This window comes from Lissotriton helveticus, chromosome 3_1 (genome assembly GCF_964261635.1).
Source record: "Lissotriton helveticus chromosome 3_1, aLisHel1.1, whole genome shotgun sequence".
Taxonomy (NCBI): Eukaryota; Metazoa; Chordata; class Amphibia; order Caudata; family Salamandridae; genus Lissotriton; species Lissotriton helveticus.
Genome location: NC_136061.1, coordinates 912,037,250 through 912,051,506, shown reverse-complemented (window position 1 = coordinate 912,051,506; position 14,257 = coordinate 912,037,250). Strand labels below are relative to the sequence as shown.

General features: G+C 44.4%; 1 protein-coding gene across 3 annotated transcripts in view; it reads left to right on the top strand.

Annotated features, from left to right (window-relative positions):
- Positions 1 to 14,257, top strand: part of RRAGC (Ras related GTP binding C) — a 112,237-nt gene that overhangs the window by 82,591 nt on the left and 15,389 nt on the right. For all 3 annotated transcript variants that reach the window (XM_078681241.1, XM_078681240.1, XM_078681242.1), the window contains one exon: positions 6,672 to 6,820. In XM_078681241.1, the coding sequence (XP_078537367.1) occupies positions 6,672 to 6,820 (149 nt within the window). The remainder of the gene's footprint in view (positions 1 to 6,671; positions 6,821 to 14,257) is intronic.

Genomic DNA, 14,257 nt, shown 5'->3' with positions numbered 1-14,257 from the left:
GCACAGCACACCAAGAAATAATGCTGCAGCTCCGGCTCCAGTTCCCAGCCCCAACTCCAGCTCAGCCCACACTTAGTTTTTTCCCTGTGATGAATTTTGTTGTTAACAGTTAAGAGCTGATGGCAGCCATCAGCAGAAGGAAAATCGCAAAATGGCCGTGCCGATCTAAGGTCCCGCAGCCGTCCGTCCGTAGCAATCTGGGAAACTGGCCGAAAACCAGCCAAGAAACCAACCGCTCCTGCTCCCAGCAGTCGCTCCCGCTCCTCTCACTCCTCACATTCAATCCGTCAATCTGTGTGCATTCTGAACTGGGCAATTATGTGCCTCGACGGAGCTCACGGGAGCTTTTGGAGGGCTCTTCTGCAAGCTGTGCAGGCCGAGCAAGGTCAAGGCAACGTAAAAGTAGCCTTCACCCTTTCTTCCTCCCTGTTCTGCGAAATGTATTTTTCATATCAACGAAATCTTTTAGGACCTCACCTTGTCACACTAGTCTCAAATTCAAATTCAAATTGACTTTATTTCGGATATATTGCAATCCATAAAAGTACACAATAGATAAAACATAATAAAAACATCACAGTAGTCACAAAGTCAATCTTAAATTACATACACTCAAATATATCATAAAAACGAGTGCATTGACAGAATCAGAATAAAAAGTGCAAGTAATGTCCAATACAGAATATACAAAATAAAGTGCAATAGTGCCATAAACTGCAGTTAATGCACATTTACTCATCCAGACAATTTCTTAGTCTCATGGTCATTTTTAAAAATTCTAACACCTGAAGAACACTATCAGGATGCAACAACTGTAAGTACACAAGGGCGGGTCTAATTTGGTTAAAATTTAATTTCTTTAAAAGGGTAACCAGAAACCGCTTACGGGGATATTCATAAAACGTACATAAAAATATAAAATGCAGCATATCCTGTGGAGACTTCCCGTCGCAGCCACAGGGAGCTGCTGGTTTCTTAAAAATGTCCGACTTGGGTCTAATTAAAAGCTGATGAAAGATGTTAAACCTGAAACGGGTCAGCAAAAATTTTTCATGGGTGGTGAAGGAGCATGTTAGATACAGTTCCATTGAATTACAGGTACTCAGCATAATGTACGTTCTAACATTAGGTTTCAAGAGCTCAACTTCATCTCTTACAGCATTACGGTTCAGGTAAAAAGCACTCTTAATTGCAGCAACATCACCCTTAACTATGTCCCCCGGGTTATCAAACAAGTTTACTCGGCCAAGCTTCAAGAATTGAGACTTCAAATATTTGAGCCAGGGCACTCGCATTGCGTGGTCAAGCGATAAAAGATCCTCCACTATCAAGTGGGTCAAAGGGATTGCATCACTTAACCATAATTTTACCCAGCACAGCAACGGTTTTAGTCCAACTATGTCAGATAAATGCAAACAGCCAAGTTCTTCATGAGCAGCTAAATTCGGTGTGCTCCCAGGGACACACAGCAGACGCTTTAAAAATTTATTTTCAACTATTTGAAGTTGTTCATAGTTTGTGTAGCCCCATATCTCACTTCCGTATACTGCAGTGGCTATGGATTTAGCGTTATATAATTTCATCATGGCCACATTTGGCTTTTTGCCCAGTTTAGAAGCAAGATTGAAGATAGAAGCATTTACCCTAGACATTTCCCCCTTTTTCTTGGCCAAGTGTGGGGCCCAACACATCTTCGTATCAAATAAGACCCCCAGGTAGGAAAACGACTGGGTGATGGGTATCGGGATATCATTCAATTTAAAATTGAACTTTTTCTTTGGTTGACGGCCAACATGCATTATGAAAGATTTTGTATTGTTGACCGTAAGGTCCCTATCAGACATAAATTTGTTAAAACCATTCAAAAGTGCCTGAAGACCTAGTTCTGTTCGTGAGATTAAGACCGCATCGTCGGCATATAAAAGCAGAGGAATACCCCTCGCACCCGCCCTTGGACAATCAGATTTTATCTCCTGTAATTCAGCCTCCAGGTCATTTATATAAAAATTAAAAAGATAAGGGGCCATAATGCACCCCTGACGTACGCCTTTATTGATTGGAAAACAACCCGTGGTTTCCCCAGTCGAAGAATACCTCACGTTGGCTCTTGTTTCATTGTGCAGATCCGCAAGGAACTCCACAATACCCCCATCTATTCCCTTCTCCTTCATGGTCCTCCACAGCCTCCCCCTGTTGACACAGTCAAAGGCTGAGGAGAGATCCATGAAGGCAAGATGAATTACACCCTTCTGAACGACCGTATATTTATTCAGAATAAGGAACAGATTGAGACACTGCGTTATAGTAGAACGCCCCTCACAAAAGCCATATTGAGAAATTGTCAGAATGTGGTTCTCATTCGACCAACTTATTAGGCGTTGAAGTATAACTCTCCCCATGATCTTCACCAATGAATCAATTAGGGATATGGGTCGATAGCAAAGTGGGCTTCCCCTATCTCCCTTCTTGAATACAGGAACTATAGTTGATAGTCCCCAAGATTCTGGACATCCCACAGTGGCCGCAGCATTAAATACTGCGACCAGAATGGGCGCCCAGAAAGCTGGATCCGACCTGTAAAGGTCAGGGGGTATTCCGTCAGGCCCTGGTGCTTTATTAACAGTGAGGCCCATAATGGCTGCCCGAACCTCACTTTCATAAAAAATAATAGGGCTAACCCTGTCGCAGGGGGCATCAGTCATAGAGCTAGCATTTTCAGAGTAGTATAGACTTTTAAAATGGCCTTCCCATTCCTCCTTGGATATACAGCAAACAATTCCGTCCCCGGGGTCCTCGGACAAGAAAGGTTTCTTAACCAATGCCCAGAATTTGGTGCTGTTATTCAAGGTAGAGGGGTCAAGCAATTCCTCCCACGCCTCCTTCTTCAATAGCTCCTTACGGGAGATAGTAATAGCCTTATATTCCTTTCTACAGAGTTTTACAACCTCCCGATCCCTCGGGGAAGCTGACAAAGCAAGCCTCAGCTTGCGAGCAGCTACAGTACAATCATGGCTAAACCATCTCGGCCCTACTTTTGTGTGGGTTTTATTAGGAACGGATAGGAACGCTGACACCTTCTCCGCTATATTTTGATAAGCCTCTAGAACCGTTTTAGGTTCACCTCCCCTGTTAATACAAACGTCAATGTCCTCTGCACACCCTTCAGAGATGTTTTTATAGAGTGCATCCGCTGAGTCAATTGACCATTTTAACCGCCTCCTCCCATCTGTTGTGCCCAAACTTCCTTGAACAGTATTTTTGGGACCACTTTTCCCCCACGGACAGTTCAAACAGATTGTGACAGGATTATGGTCACTAAATTCACTGGGGAGGATGCAAAAAGAATCTACAAAAGTTTGCATAGTCCTCGAGACGAGAATATGGTCAATGAAGGTGCCCCTACCATGTCCCTTAAAAGTAGGGATATCAAAACAGTATGAAGGATCCTTTAAAGACATAGCCAAAGAGAGGTCAAGGTCATTCATTAAGTCATTACACATTTCCCCCTCTACAGTGTGTTCCATATGCAGACAATCTGCGCGCGCACAGATCATTTCTGGTAAGCATTTGTGCAATGGATCAACACATGGATGCAGATTAAAATCCCCCAAAATCATGAGGTTATGGCCCACTTTTTCCATAAAATTAGAGACAAAGGAATTAAGAACATGGATGTGTTTCGGACCTGCACTATCAAGAGCAGCATTGTAAAAATTCACTAGTCCCACAAGAACATTACCACCAGATAGAATTAGTCCCATGACCCCTGCATGCTGAGCTTCCAATCTCCGTGCTACACATGGTATCAGTATGGAGACAAAGACTACAAGACCCCCCTTGGGCCTTCCCCGCACAGAAGGCAGGGCCGGCACAAAGAAGGCCCTATACCCTTCTAAAAACAGATCACAGCCCAACTCCCAGGTCTCTTGGAGACAAATAATAGAAAACTGCTTGATGTAAATAACCCAGTTTACATCAGACATTTTGGCCGCAAGACCAGCAATATTCCAGGAGATAACAAGGATTCCTGAGGATCTGCCCACCGGGTTCAAAGAATTTGTAGTTTCACCTGAAGCCCTAATAATCTGAGCCGCAGGTGCCCCCAGTCAGTCACACTGCTCAAGACCGGATAACATTTCGAATCTATTCTGTATATGTACATTCGACCCATGATGATAATGGCCGTTACTTGAACTCCTATTATGGGTTCTAATGGGCCCACCAGACCCACAGGGATCAGTAACATTATAAAAGAACTGAGACTCCTGCACAGGAGTATAAGGTTCTAGCCCCCGCCTGGTTAAATTCTGTTGTGATGTAGGTTTACAGAGATGCGCATAAAAATAACCCAAGGGACGTACACAAATACTATTCGTGTTATATACCAAAGCAGAAGCTCTCAAAAGGATAGTTGCCACGTGCTGGGGGTGTTTAAAATTTACGACTATACAGTCCCCTACCCCAGTCTTTTTAGATGGCCCTACCCAATTTACACGTCTTACTGTCATAATTTGTTCCGAGTATGACACAGGGAACCCACAATTTTTGTTAAGCCAAGATACAGTCTTATTTTTCAAAGAAGATTGGGATTCATCAAAAGGAGATGCTGGATGTGTCCCACAAGGGGGCACATTAGTTAATACAGCCACAAACGGAGCACAATCTGGAGGTAAATTAAGATATCGATTATACCTCGGGGGTCTGGGCACTCTACTATTTGTTTGCTTTGTAGATGGTATCAGAGGGGCCGCTGCCACAGGGATGTCTGGGCGAATAGGGGTTTCAGAACCAGAAACCACTGCAACAGCAGCATTCCCCGTTGCCTTATTACGTATATCATTAATATCGGCAGGTTCTCTGCCATTACTCCCAGATTGTACATTTCCACTAGATGTACCACCATTCTTTACTGATAAAAGACCACCCAGCCTTGTTACTTCCTTTGCTAGGTTATCTATTTTACTCGTTAATGGTTTGATAAGCTCCTCCATTTTAGTTGTTAAAGAAGCTTCCAGTTTTTTAATAAGTGAAGCAAAAAAATCAGGGGTTATGCTTACACCATTATCATTACCATCATTGTTAGTGCCCGTAAAGACAAAAGGGGTAGGTATTACAGGGTTAAAAATAGCCTTGCCATCCTTTTTCTTTTTGGACTTATCTTGCTTCCCCGTTACCTTTTGAGACAGTGTTCTACAAGTTCTTATAGCCCTAGTTTCTGGTTGGGGCTCATGTAACACAATAGTATCAGGGCTAGTATCAGGACATGACAGCACCTGAGGGTCAGATCCAGCCTCCACGTTAACTAAGATGGATACTGGGGGGTCAATGGAAATGACATCAGTCGAGTTAATCGCACATCCTTGTAATAGACTGATAGGGGAATTTTCCAATGACATTTCCCCTACCACAGTGCTTTTCCCCAATGATGCACGTCTGTTGTTATTTATCTGACTTACTTTCCTAACCAGAAAATTATCAAGAGTAGCAGGGCCCGCCGGCACCTTACCATCTTTGGGTTTTGACATTGAGGATATGAATGGAACTAATACTTACAGACAGATACCCGTCAATCTAAGCACTCAATACTAAAACAAACTATAAAACACAAAAAATAAAATATTAATCAAATATCTTACACGCTCCAGGCGCGAAAGTAAACCAGAGGAGAAATATAAGGGTCCAGGCCCAGTCCAGTCTCCTTCAGTCCCCTGAGGGCCACAGAGGGCCCGCCCTTTGCCCGGGCTTAGCCCGCGCGCGTCCCGCGGGACGAGGAGGCGTACTCTCCTTTATGCGCCGTCCGGCGCTCCCTGTTTGTGAGGGCGGCGGCGTCCTTGCCGCGCTGGGGCTGCTGGGGGTTGTAGTCAATCACACTCGCCCCCCGGCGGAGCCAAGCCCGGCCGGGAGCACCCACCGCAAGAAGAAGACAAATGGCGGAGCCAAGCCCGGCCAACAACGCACAGCGGAGCCAAGCCCGGCCACACGCAGCTGCAGGTGAAAGTTTCCTGTGCCCCCCGCAGAACTCGAAGGCGCACTCTCCTTTATGCGCCGTCCGGCGCTCCCTGTTTGTGAGGGCGGCGGCGTCCTTGCCGCGCTGGGGCTGCTGGGGGTTGTAGTCACACTAGTCATTTTACCTCCGTTTGGCTCCGTGCTTCTCGTGTGGAAAAACTGTCATTAACTCAGGGCCTTGTGCTGGGCCCCCTATCTATGCATGTGACTTAAGTTAAGGCGCGGACCATTCCGTCACCCTCACGTGGAGCAGAACAGTGCCACATACCGCATGTAAGAGGACTGTTCAAAGATTTCCGGGTCCAGTCCGATGCTTGGGTAACATTCTAGGATAAGGAATCTGCAGCTAGATAGTCTCTACCAGATAAGGCAATGGCGAAGGTAAGTAACTTATTCTTTAATCCCGTTGGGCTTCCGTCACAAGATTTAGCTACTATAGTATATGAATCATTTGGCGCAAGATCCCAATTTAAAAATACATTATGGAATGCAGCTGATTCTTAAAGAAAGTATTGACTTTGACATACACTTGATACACTTTTGCAATGCCTGGTGAACTTAACTTGTGTACTATTTTGTCACATTTTTGAAAATATTAACTATTTAAAATAATCTGAATGTAATCCTTTGTCGTGCTATGTGTTTTTTGTATTCTTTTTAAATAGCTTAAAAGAAGATGGAACCGGAAGTGCATATGACAAGGAATCCATGGCAATTATCAAACTAAACAACACAACAGTTCTCTACCTAAAGGAAGTGACAAAATTTCTTGCTTTGGTTTGCATTCTTAGGGAAGAAAGCTTTGAGCGTAAAGGTAATAATCTGCTATTTTTCTCTGCATAAACAGTTCTTTCTTAGACCAGTGGTTCATAACTTTTCGACTTATGTGGACCCCCACTTAATCATCATCATTTTAATCTGGGGACCCCCACGGAGCCAATATTCGAATCCGGGGACCCTAACCTAAGCAATTTTGATGATTTGAACCGTAAAACAGTATACAAAAATATGGATACAAGCCTTCATAGAACAAATGCACAAATTATCAAATGTTTTATTTAATTAACAAATAAAAAATATACATTTTAGTGGGATGGTTGGAGCTTTTATACATTTAATTAAGGCCATCCATCTTCCATATAATATTCAGTTTGATGCACTTTCACTGCTCCCATGAATCAGTTTGAGGGTACTAACTAAATATTTAGCCTCTAATTTTAAATACCTTCACACTTATGTAACGTTTTAAATTTTTTAATTTTGCTTCATAGTTTATAGACACTTGCTTAATCTGTTTAAAATATTTAATTAAAAGCAGTTATCGACCCCCTGAGTAGGTTTTCTAGGCCCCCAGGAGTCCATGGAGCACAGGTTAAGAACCATTGTCTTAGAGTGTTAGCTGCTTTCTGTGCATTTGTTTCGAGAGGAACATGGTTGATTAGTTTCCCTTTTTGTGATTGGCTGTAACTGTCGTTTTGCTGTTTAAAAAGGGTTTTCCAAGTTTCCTAAGCAAATTCTTATTTCGTGCTGTACAATCAGGTTGGTTTGTAACTATTTTACATATCTTTTTGGTGGAGCTCCAGATACAATTTGATGGTAGCAAATATATTTTGATAATTAGACTGCCTTGTGCATATTTATGTTAACTTGTTGCACATACTTCGTTTCATCCACTCCCCTGCCCCCAAGTACCACTCTGGATGAAACTAGCAACAGTTTCAAATTGGGGTATTCTTGGCTGATATGAAGCTACACACTTGATTAACCTTGGTTTTAAGTCTGTTTCTTAACACGAAACCTTTATTTTAATTAATAACCATTTTCAAAACCGAATCCTTAACAATTTTTGTGAGTATTTTTACTTTTATAAGCATGATGTTAAATTCTGTTTTTTAGGATGTTCCAGGTAATTCTCTTCTTTGGGTGCATAATTTATAAATCTATTTGTTTTCTAAATGTGAGTTACGAAGGAGTAATTGATATGATAGTAGTTGTCATGTTTGTCTTTCTTGAGAGAGACACATCCTTATTCATTGATCACATGAGTGCACTATGTCTTCTGTTTGGGGCATTTTTTGAGATGGAAAGTAAGAGAGTTTGGGATAGATAGTCAGTGTGGACATCCACTCAACAACAATTGTCGGGGTAGCTATGAGCTGTAGTTGTTCACGGACAATGCAAACCCCTCTCTGGTCACTTGAGGCATCATCCAATGACTAGACTTTGCATTTCAGTATGCTATTCCACAGAATAACGGAGATATCAAGAGACTATTCTATAAAATGTGGCTTACTAAGTAACAACGTTCGTTCGAGGCAAATGAGCTGCAGAATGTACACTCTGCATAAATCGCCATATGGTGTTGGGCTCTGATGCTTGTACTTTGTTGTGGTCTTGAAAGAGTCTTGGAAGAGTCTTTTGTAGTCACAAGATAGGTGACTCCTCCCTTAGACGATAGTGCGCATGGGCATTGACTCCATCCTTAGATTGTTTTATTTCCGCCATCGGGTTCGTACGTAACTTTTGCTCTCAGGTTTGGTACTGTTTTTTTCAGATCTTTTCGACACACAAACTATCTCCATCTCAACGGTTTTGTTTTCGATCGCATGATCTTTGACGCGCATCTCAACTACTCGATTCCAGTCGTCGACGTGGGTCGCTGGGCCTATCAATGCCGTTCAGGCCTGCAGCTCATGGAAAGGACTCCATTCAAAAAATGCCCCCAGTGTGGAGCGAAATTCCCACACAGTGACCATCACAAGGTCTGTAATCTGTGTTTCTTGCCTGAGCACGACAAGAACAATTGCCAAGCCTGCGCCGCTTTTCGATCCAAGAAAACCATCTGTGATCGCCGGGCCGACGACACATCATGGCGCAGCGAGCACCAGTGGACATCCTCGACGAAGGCCCCGATGTTCCGGAGGAGGATTCTGAGGACCTGGAAATTGTGTCCAAAGCAGACGACTCCGACTCAGACGACCCCATCACTCCTGGTCAACGAATAAGTACAACCGGCCCTATCCCAACTCCACCCAAAAAAAAAGAAGGCCCTTGTCAAGACTTCACCTCTTGGCCCCAGTCGTGACTGAAAACAACCTTCAGAAGCCCCGCTCTCTGGCCCGGCTCTGGAGATAAAGGACAAGCCTTCCGTTAGCTCGGGACCGAGCAAACCGCATATCACTGTCCCGCAGGCACCTTCGACACCGAAGACAGGAGAGCAACCTACTCCCAAAAATAAGTAGGAAAAGCCATCGGATCTGAAGCCAAAACCTTTGGAACAGAAAAAGACTCCAGTCTCCATAGCCAAGCCAAAGGACCCCAACCCACCTCCTAAGGCCTCGGAGCAGAAATCTAAACCCCGCTCGGACCCGAAGAAGTCGGCACTAAAAGCGGTTACCAAAGAGGAAGTCCTTTTTCGACCGGATCCTGTCGATCCCAAGCAGAAAAAACTCCATATAGACCCCAAAACAGGACGTGTGACTACTGTTCCACACAAAACGAAGAAGCCGGACACACCAGGCACTCCTGCAGTGCCTGTAAAGAAAAAAGACTGTGCCACCTCACCTATAAGACCCTCTTCTCCAGTTCTTCCTCCTGAGCCTGTTCTTCTTCCTGAGCCTGTTCTTCCTCCTAAGCCTGTCTCTCCTCTACAGCCTCCAAAACTCCCAACTCATTCACCACCACCGCAGGAGGATGATGATGATGATAATTTAGGGGGTGGGGAGGCAACAGTGACCCTTTTACTGACCTAGTGATGACATGGATACACCACAGGACAATTGAGAAGATTATGATGACCCAATAGATCCCCCCCAGACCTTCCTCATCCCCAGCCATATCCAACAAAACAATCTCCCCCAGATGACAATATTGGCTTTCGTCAGCTTGTAAATAGAGCTGCTGTCTACCATGGTGTTCACATGCATTCAGACCCTGCTGACGAGGACTTCCTTCTAAACATCTTCGAACAGTCACAGAATACTGTCCAAATCCTTCCAATGCTATAATTAAACATGCCCCCGACATATTCAAAGACTCAGTGAGCGCTAGAATTCTCGATCCCAGGATTGACAAAAAATATAAAGCTGTCCCAGATGATCCCACCTACATCAAAGGGCAGCTACCCTTGGACTCACTAGTGATAACTAACGCTAGAAAACGTGCCAACTCTCAAACATCTGACGCACCACCTCCGGATAAGGAATCTAAGTTGTTAGATGCCTCTGGCAAGAGAGTTGCTGCCCAAGCAGCTAATCACTGGCGCATAGCCAACACCCAAGCATTACTTGCTATGTACAATAGGGCTCACTATGACCGACTAGAACCCCTATTACAACATTTACCTGATCATATAAGACCCAGGCAAATGATTTAATTCAAGAGGGCAAATTAATGACCAATGCATCAATCAAGCGTGGCCTTGATGCAGCAGACACAGCCTCTTAAGTCCATTAACACTAGTGTGCTACTCAGACGACATGCCTTGTTACGCATTTCAGGCTTTAAACAGGAGGTACAAACAACTATCCTCAACCAGCCATTCAATCGGGAACAACTTTTTGGACCAGATGTAGACGCCACTCTAGAGAAGATAAAAAAGGACACCGAGATTGCTAAATCCATGGGAGCATTACAGTCTCCATCCACACGTGGGCCCTTTTGTCGCTCCTTCTATAGAGGAGTATCTAGGAACATTGGAACAGACACCGCCTCCCCTTCCTACAAAAACACCATGCAAACATCCCCCAACGGAGGATATTTTAGAGGCAGATACAGGGGAAATAACAAAAAAGGGTGTGGCTGAGGTAACAACAACACTTGCGCCTCCTCCACTAATAAACAGTGATTTCCCTCCACTCCCTCCAGACCATTCCACTCCAGTCGGGGGGAGACTCTCACAGTTCCTATCTGTCTGGGATTCTAACACAACAGACAAGTGGGTAACACAAATCATCCAGTATGGTTACTGCCTGGAACTTACAGCAACCCCGCCCACCATACAACCCAAACAGCATCCAATGTCCACAGAACACCTCACGCTGTTAAAACAAGGTTCTGTCACTGCTTCAAAAGCACACAATAGAACCAGTTCTCTTACAGCATCGAGGAACAGGGGTTTACTCGCTGTATTTCCTAATCCCCAAAAAGGAAGGGACCCTAAGGCCAATTCTTGACCTCAGACCCCTCAATCTGTATATACAGTCAGATCATTTACATATGATCACTCTCCAACATGTCCACCCACTGCTACAACAAGGTGACTTCCTTGCCACATTAGATCGCAAGGACGCCTACTTCCACATACCCATACACCCTGCTCACAGGAAGTATCTAGAGTTCATAGTGGACGGACAACACTATCAGTTCAAAGTCCTTCCATTCGGGGTGACCACCGCACCCAGAGTGTTCACAAAGTACCTTGCAGTGGGAGCAGCACACTTGAGAAGACAACAAATCCATGGCTTTCCTTATCTTGACGACTGGCTAATAAAAGCCAAGTCATTCAACCAGTGTGTTCATAACACTCATCAAACCATCCAGCTGCTACACGACTTGGGATTCACCCTAAACTACCCCAGGTCAAATCTTCAGCCCTCCCACATACATCAGTGTCTAGAGGCCACACTAGACCCCTCCAGAGCCCTAGCATATCCCAATCCACCCAGGTTAGCCAATATGCAAGTCTTAATCACCACATGTCAACCACAGCACTCCATCCCACCAAGGGAATTCATGCAACCCATAGGAATGATGGCCTCTTGCATCTTTATCGTACCTTATGCAAGACTTCAGATGTGCCCCTTACAGGAATGCCTAGCATGTCAGTGAAACCAGGCTCAAGGACAACTTACAGATCTGGTGTTTGTGGACAGCCCCACGCATCGCTCTCTGCAGTAGTGGAACATAGGAAACCTGTCCAAAGGGCGGCTGTTCCTCGAGCCAGTTCCACAGGATAGTGCCAACATCAGACGCATCACTCACCAGTTGAGGAGCCCATCTCCTAAACCATACAATTCAAGGCAAATGGACCACTCAACAAAAAGTGCTCCACATCAATCACCGAGAATTACTGGCAATATTTCTAGCATTAAAATCATACCAAGCACATCTACAGCACAAGACTGTCCTAGTCCAGACCGACAACATGACAGCCATGTATTACATACAGAAACAAGAAGGCACACATTCTTTGCAGCTGTCCCACCTCGCACAAAACATTTGGAGATGGGCCATTCCACAAAACCTATACCTGTTGGCAGAACATCTTCCAGGAGTTCACAATCAGATTGCGGATCTCCTGACTCGTGCAGATACACGAATGGGATCTTCATCCTCATTCAACCATTTTTCCAAATGTGGGGTCAACCAGGCAAAGATCTGTTCGCCACACACACAAATGCAAAATGCCCAACCTTCGGCGCCAGGTTTCCACACCCGTTGTCCAAAGGTAATGCAATATGGATGAACTGGTCAGGCAGATTTGCGTATGTCTTTCCGCCACTCCCACTGATTCCCCTAGTAGTACGCAAGCTCAGACAATAGTCTCTCAAGATGATCCTGGTGGCTCCCACACGGGCACGCCAACCATGGTTCACAACACCACTGGCACTCAGTAGTTTCACACCAAAAACTACGCCTCTCCCCAACATTGCTAACACAGAACCATGGTGAGATAAGGCACCCCGATCCAGGTCAACTGAATCTAACGATCTGGCTCCTGAAGTCCTAGAGTTCGGTTATCTTAACCTTCCACTGGACTGTATGAACATCATTAAAGAAGCCAGACGCCCTACTGCTAGATCTTGCTATGCTGCAAAAAGGAAAAAGATTTGTCATCTATTGTAATAACAATCATATTGATCCGCTGGACGCTTCCATCCAGGACATCATTTGCTACTTACCACACTTGCAAAGATGTAATCTAGCATATTCATCCATACGATTACATCTAGCAGCGCTTGCTGCTTATTTACAAAACAGGCAACACTTGTCACTATTTAGAGTACGTGCAATTAAAGCCTTTATGGAGGGCCTTAAAAGAATAATTCCTCCCAGACTTCCACCCTCTCTGGTGTAGAATCTAAACATTGTTCTTACCAGACTCATCGTTCCCCCATTTGAACCTCTACATAAATGTGAACTTCAGTTCCTCACATGGAAAGTAGTTTTACTTGTCGCAATTACCTCTCTCAGAAGGGTAAGTGAGATCCAGGCTTTAACCATACTAGAACCATTCTTACAAATACATCGTAACAAAGTAGTTCTCAGAACAAATCCAAAATTCCTTCCCAAAGTTATCTCTGCTTTTCATTTTAACCAATCAGTTGAGTTACCGGTGTTTTTCCAAAACCCAGACTCTGTGGAAGAGCGAGCTCTACACACACTAGACGTCAAAAGAGCACTACTTTATTACATTGACAGGACTAAACCCTTTCGAAAAACAAAACAACTGTTTGTAGCCTTCTCCCCACCTCATAAAGGTTACCCCATCTCCAAAGCTGGGATCGCCAGGTGGATAGTAAAATGCATTCAAATATGCTACCAAAAGGCTAAATGCACATTAACGATTCCCATTAGAGCGCATTCAACACGCAAACTAGGGTCTTCCATGGTATTCTTAGGGAACATTCCCTTAGATGACCTATGTAAAGCACGTACCGTGTCGATTTCTTGGGCACCAATGGGGTCGGGTTGTAATGTCCTTGTGTTTCTTGACTGTGGCGTGAGCTGGGAAAAGAAGAGCATCAAGGCCGGTTGTTGACTGAACAATGGTTGCTATACATCATGAAGTTTTAATTAGGGTGAGTTTCCCTTTAAACTGTCTGCTGTTCAAACATGCGGGGGGACGGAGTGCTACCCAACTTTGGATATGGCAATACCGGTGGTGCCCTATGGTGACTGGTGCCCATGGTGGCAAGCTGTCAGGTAAGTAAGTAACCACATCTCCAAAGCTGGGATCGCCAGGTGGATAGTAAAATGCATTCAAATATGCTACCAAAAGACTAAATGCACATTAACAATTCCCATTAGAGCGCATTCAACACGCAAACTAGGGTCTTCCATGGTATTCTTAGGGAACATTCCCTTAGAAGACCTATGTAAAGCAGCAACGTGGTCTACACCACACGCCTTCACCAAACACTATTGTGTTAACATGCAGGCTAAGCAACAAGCTTTTGTAGGCCAGGCTGTTCTTAAAACACTGTTTCAAATCACTGCAACAGATACCGGTGACCACCGCTAGGGGAGA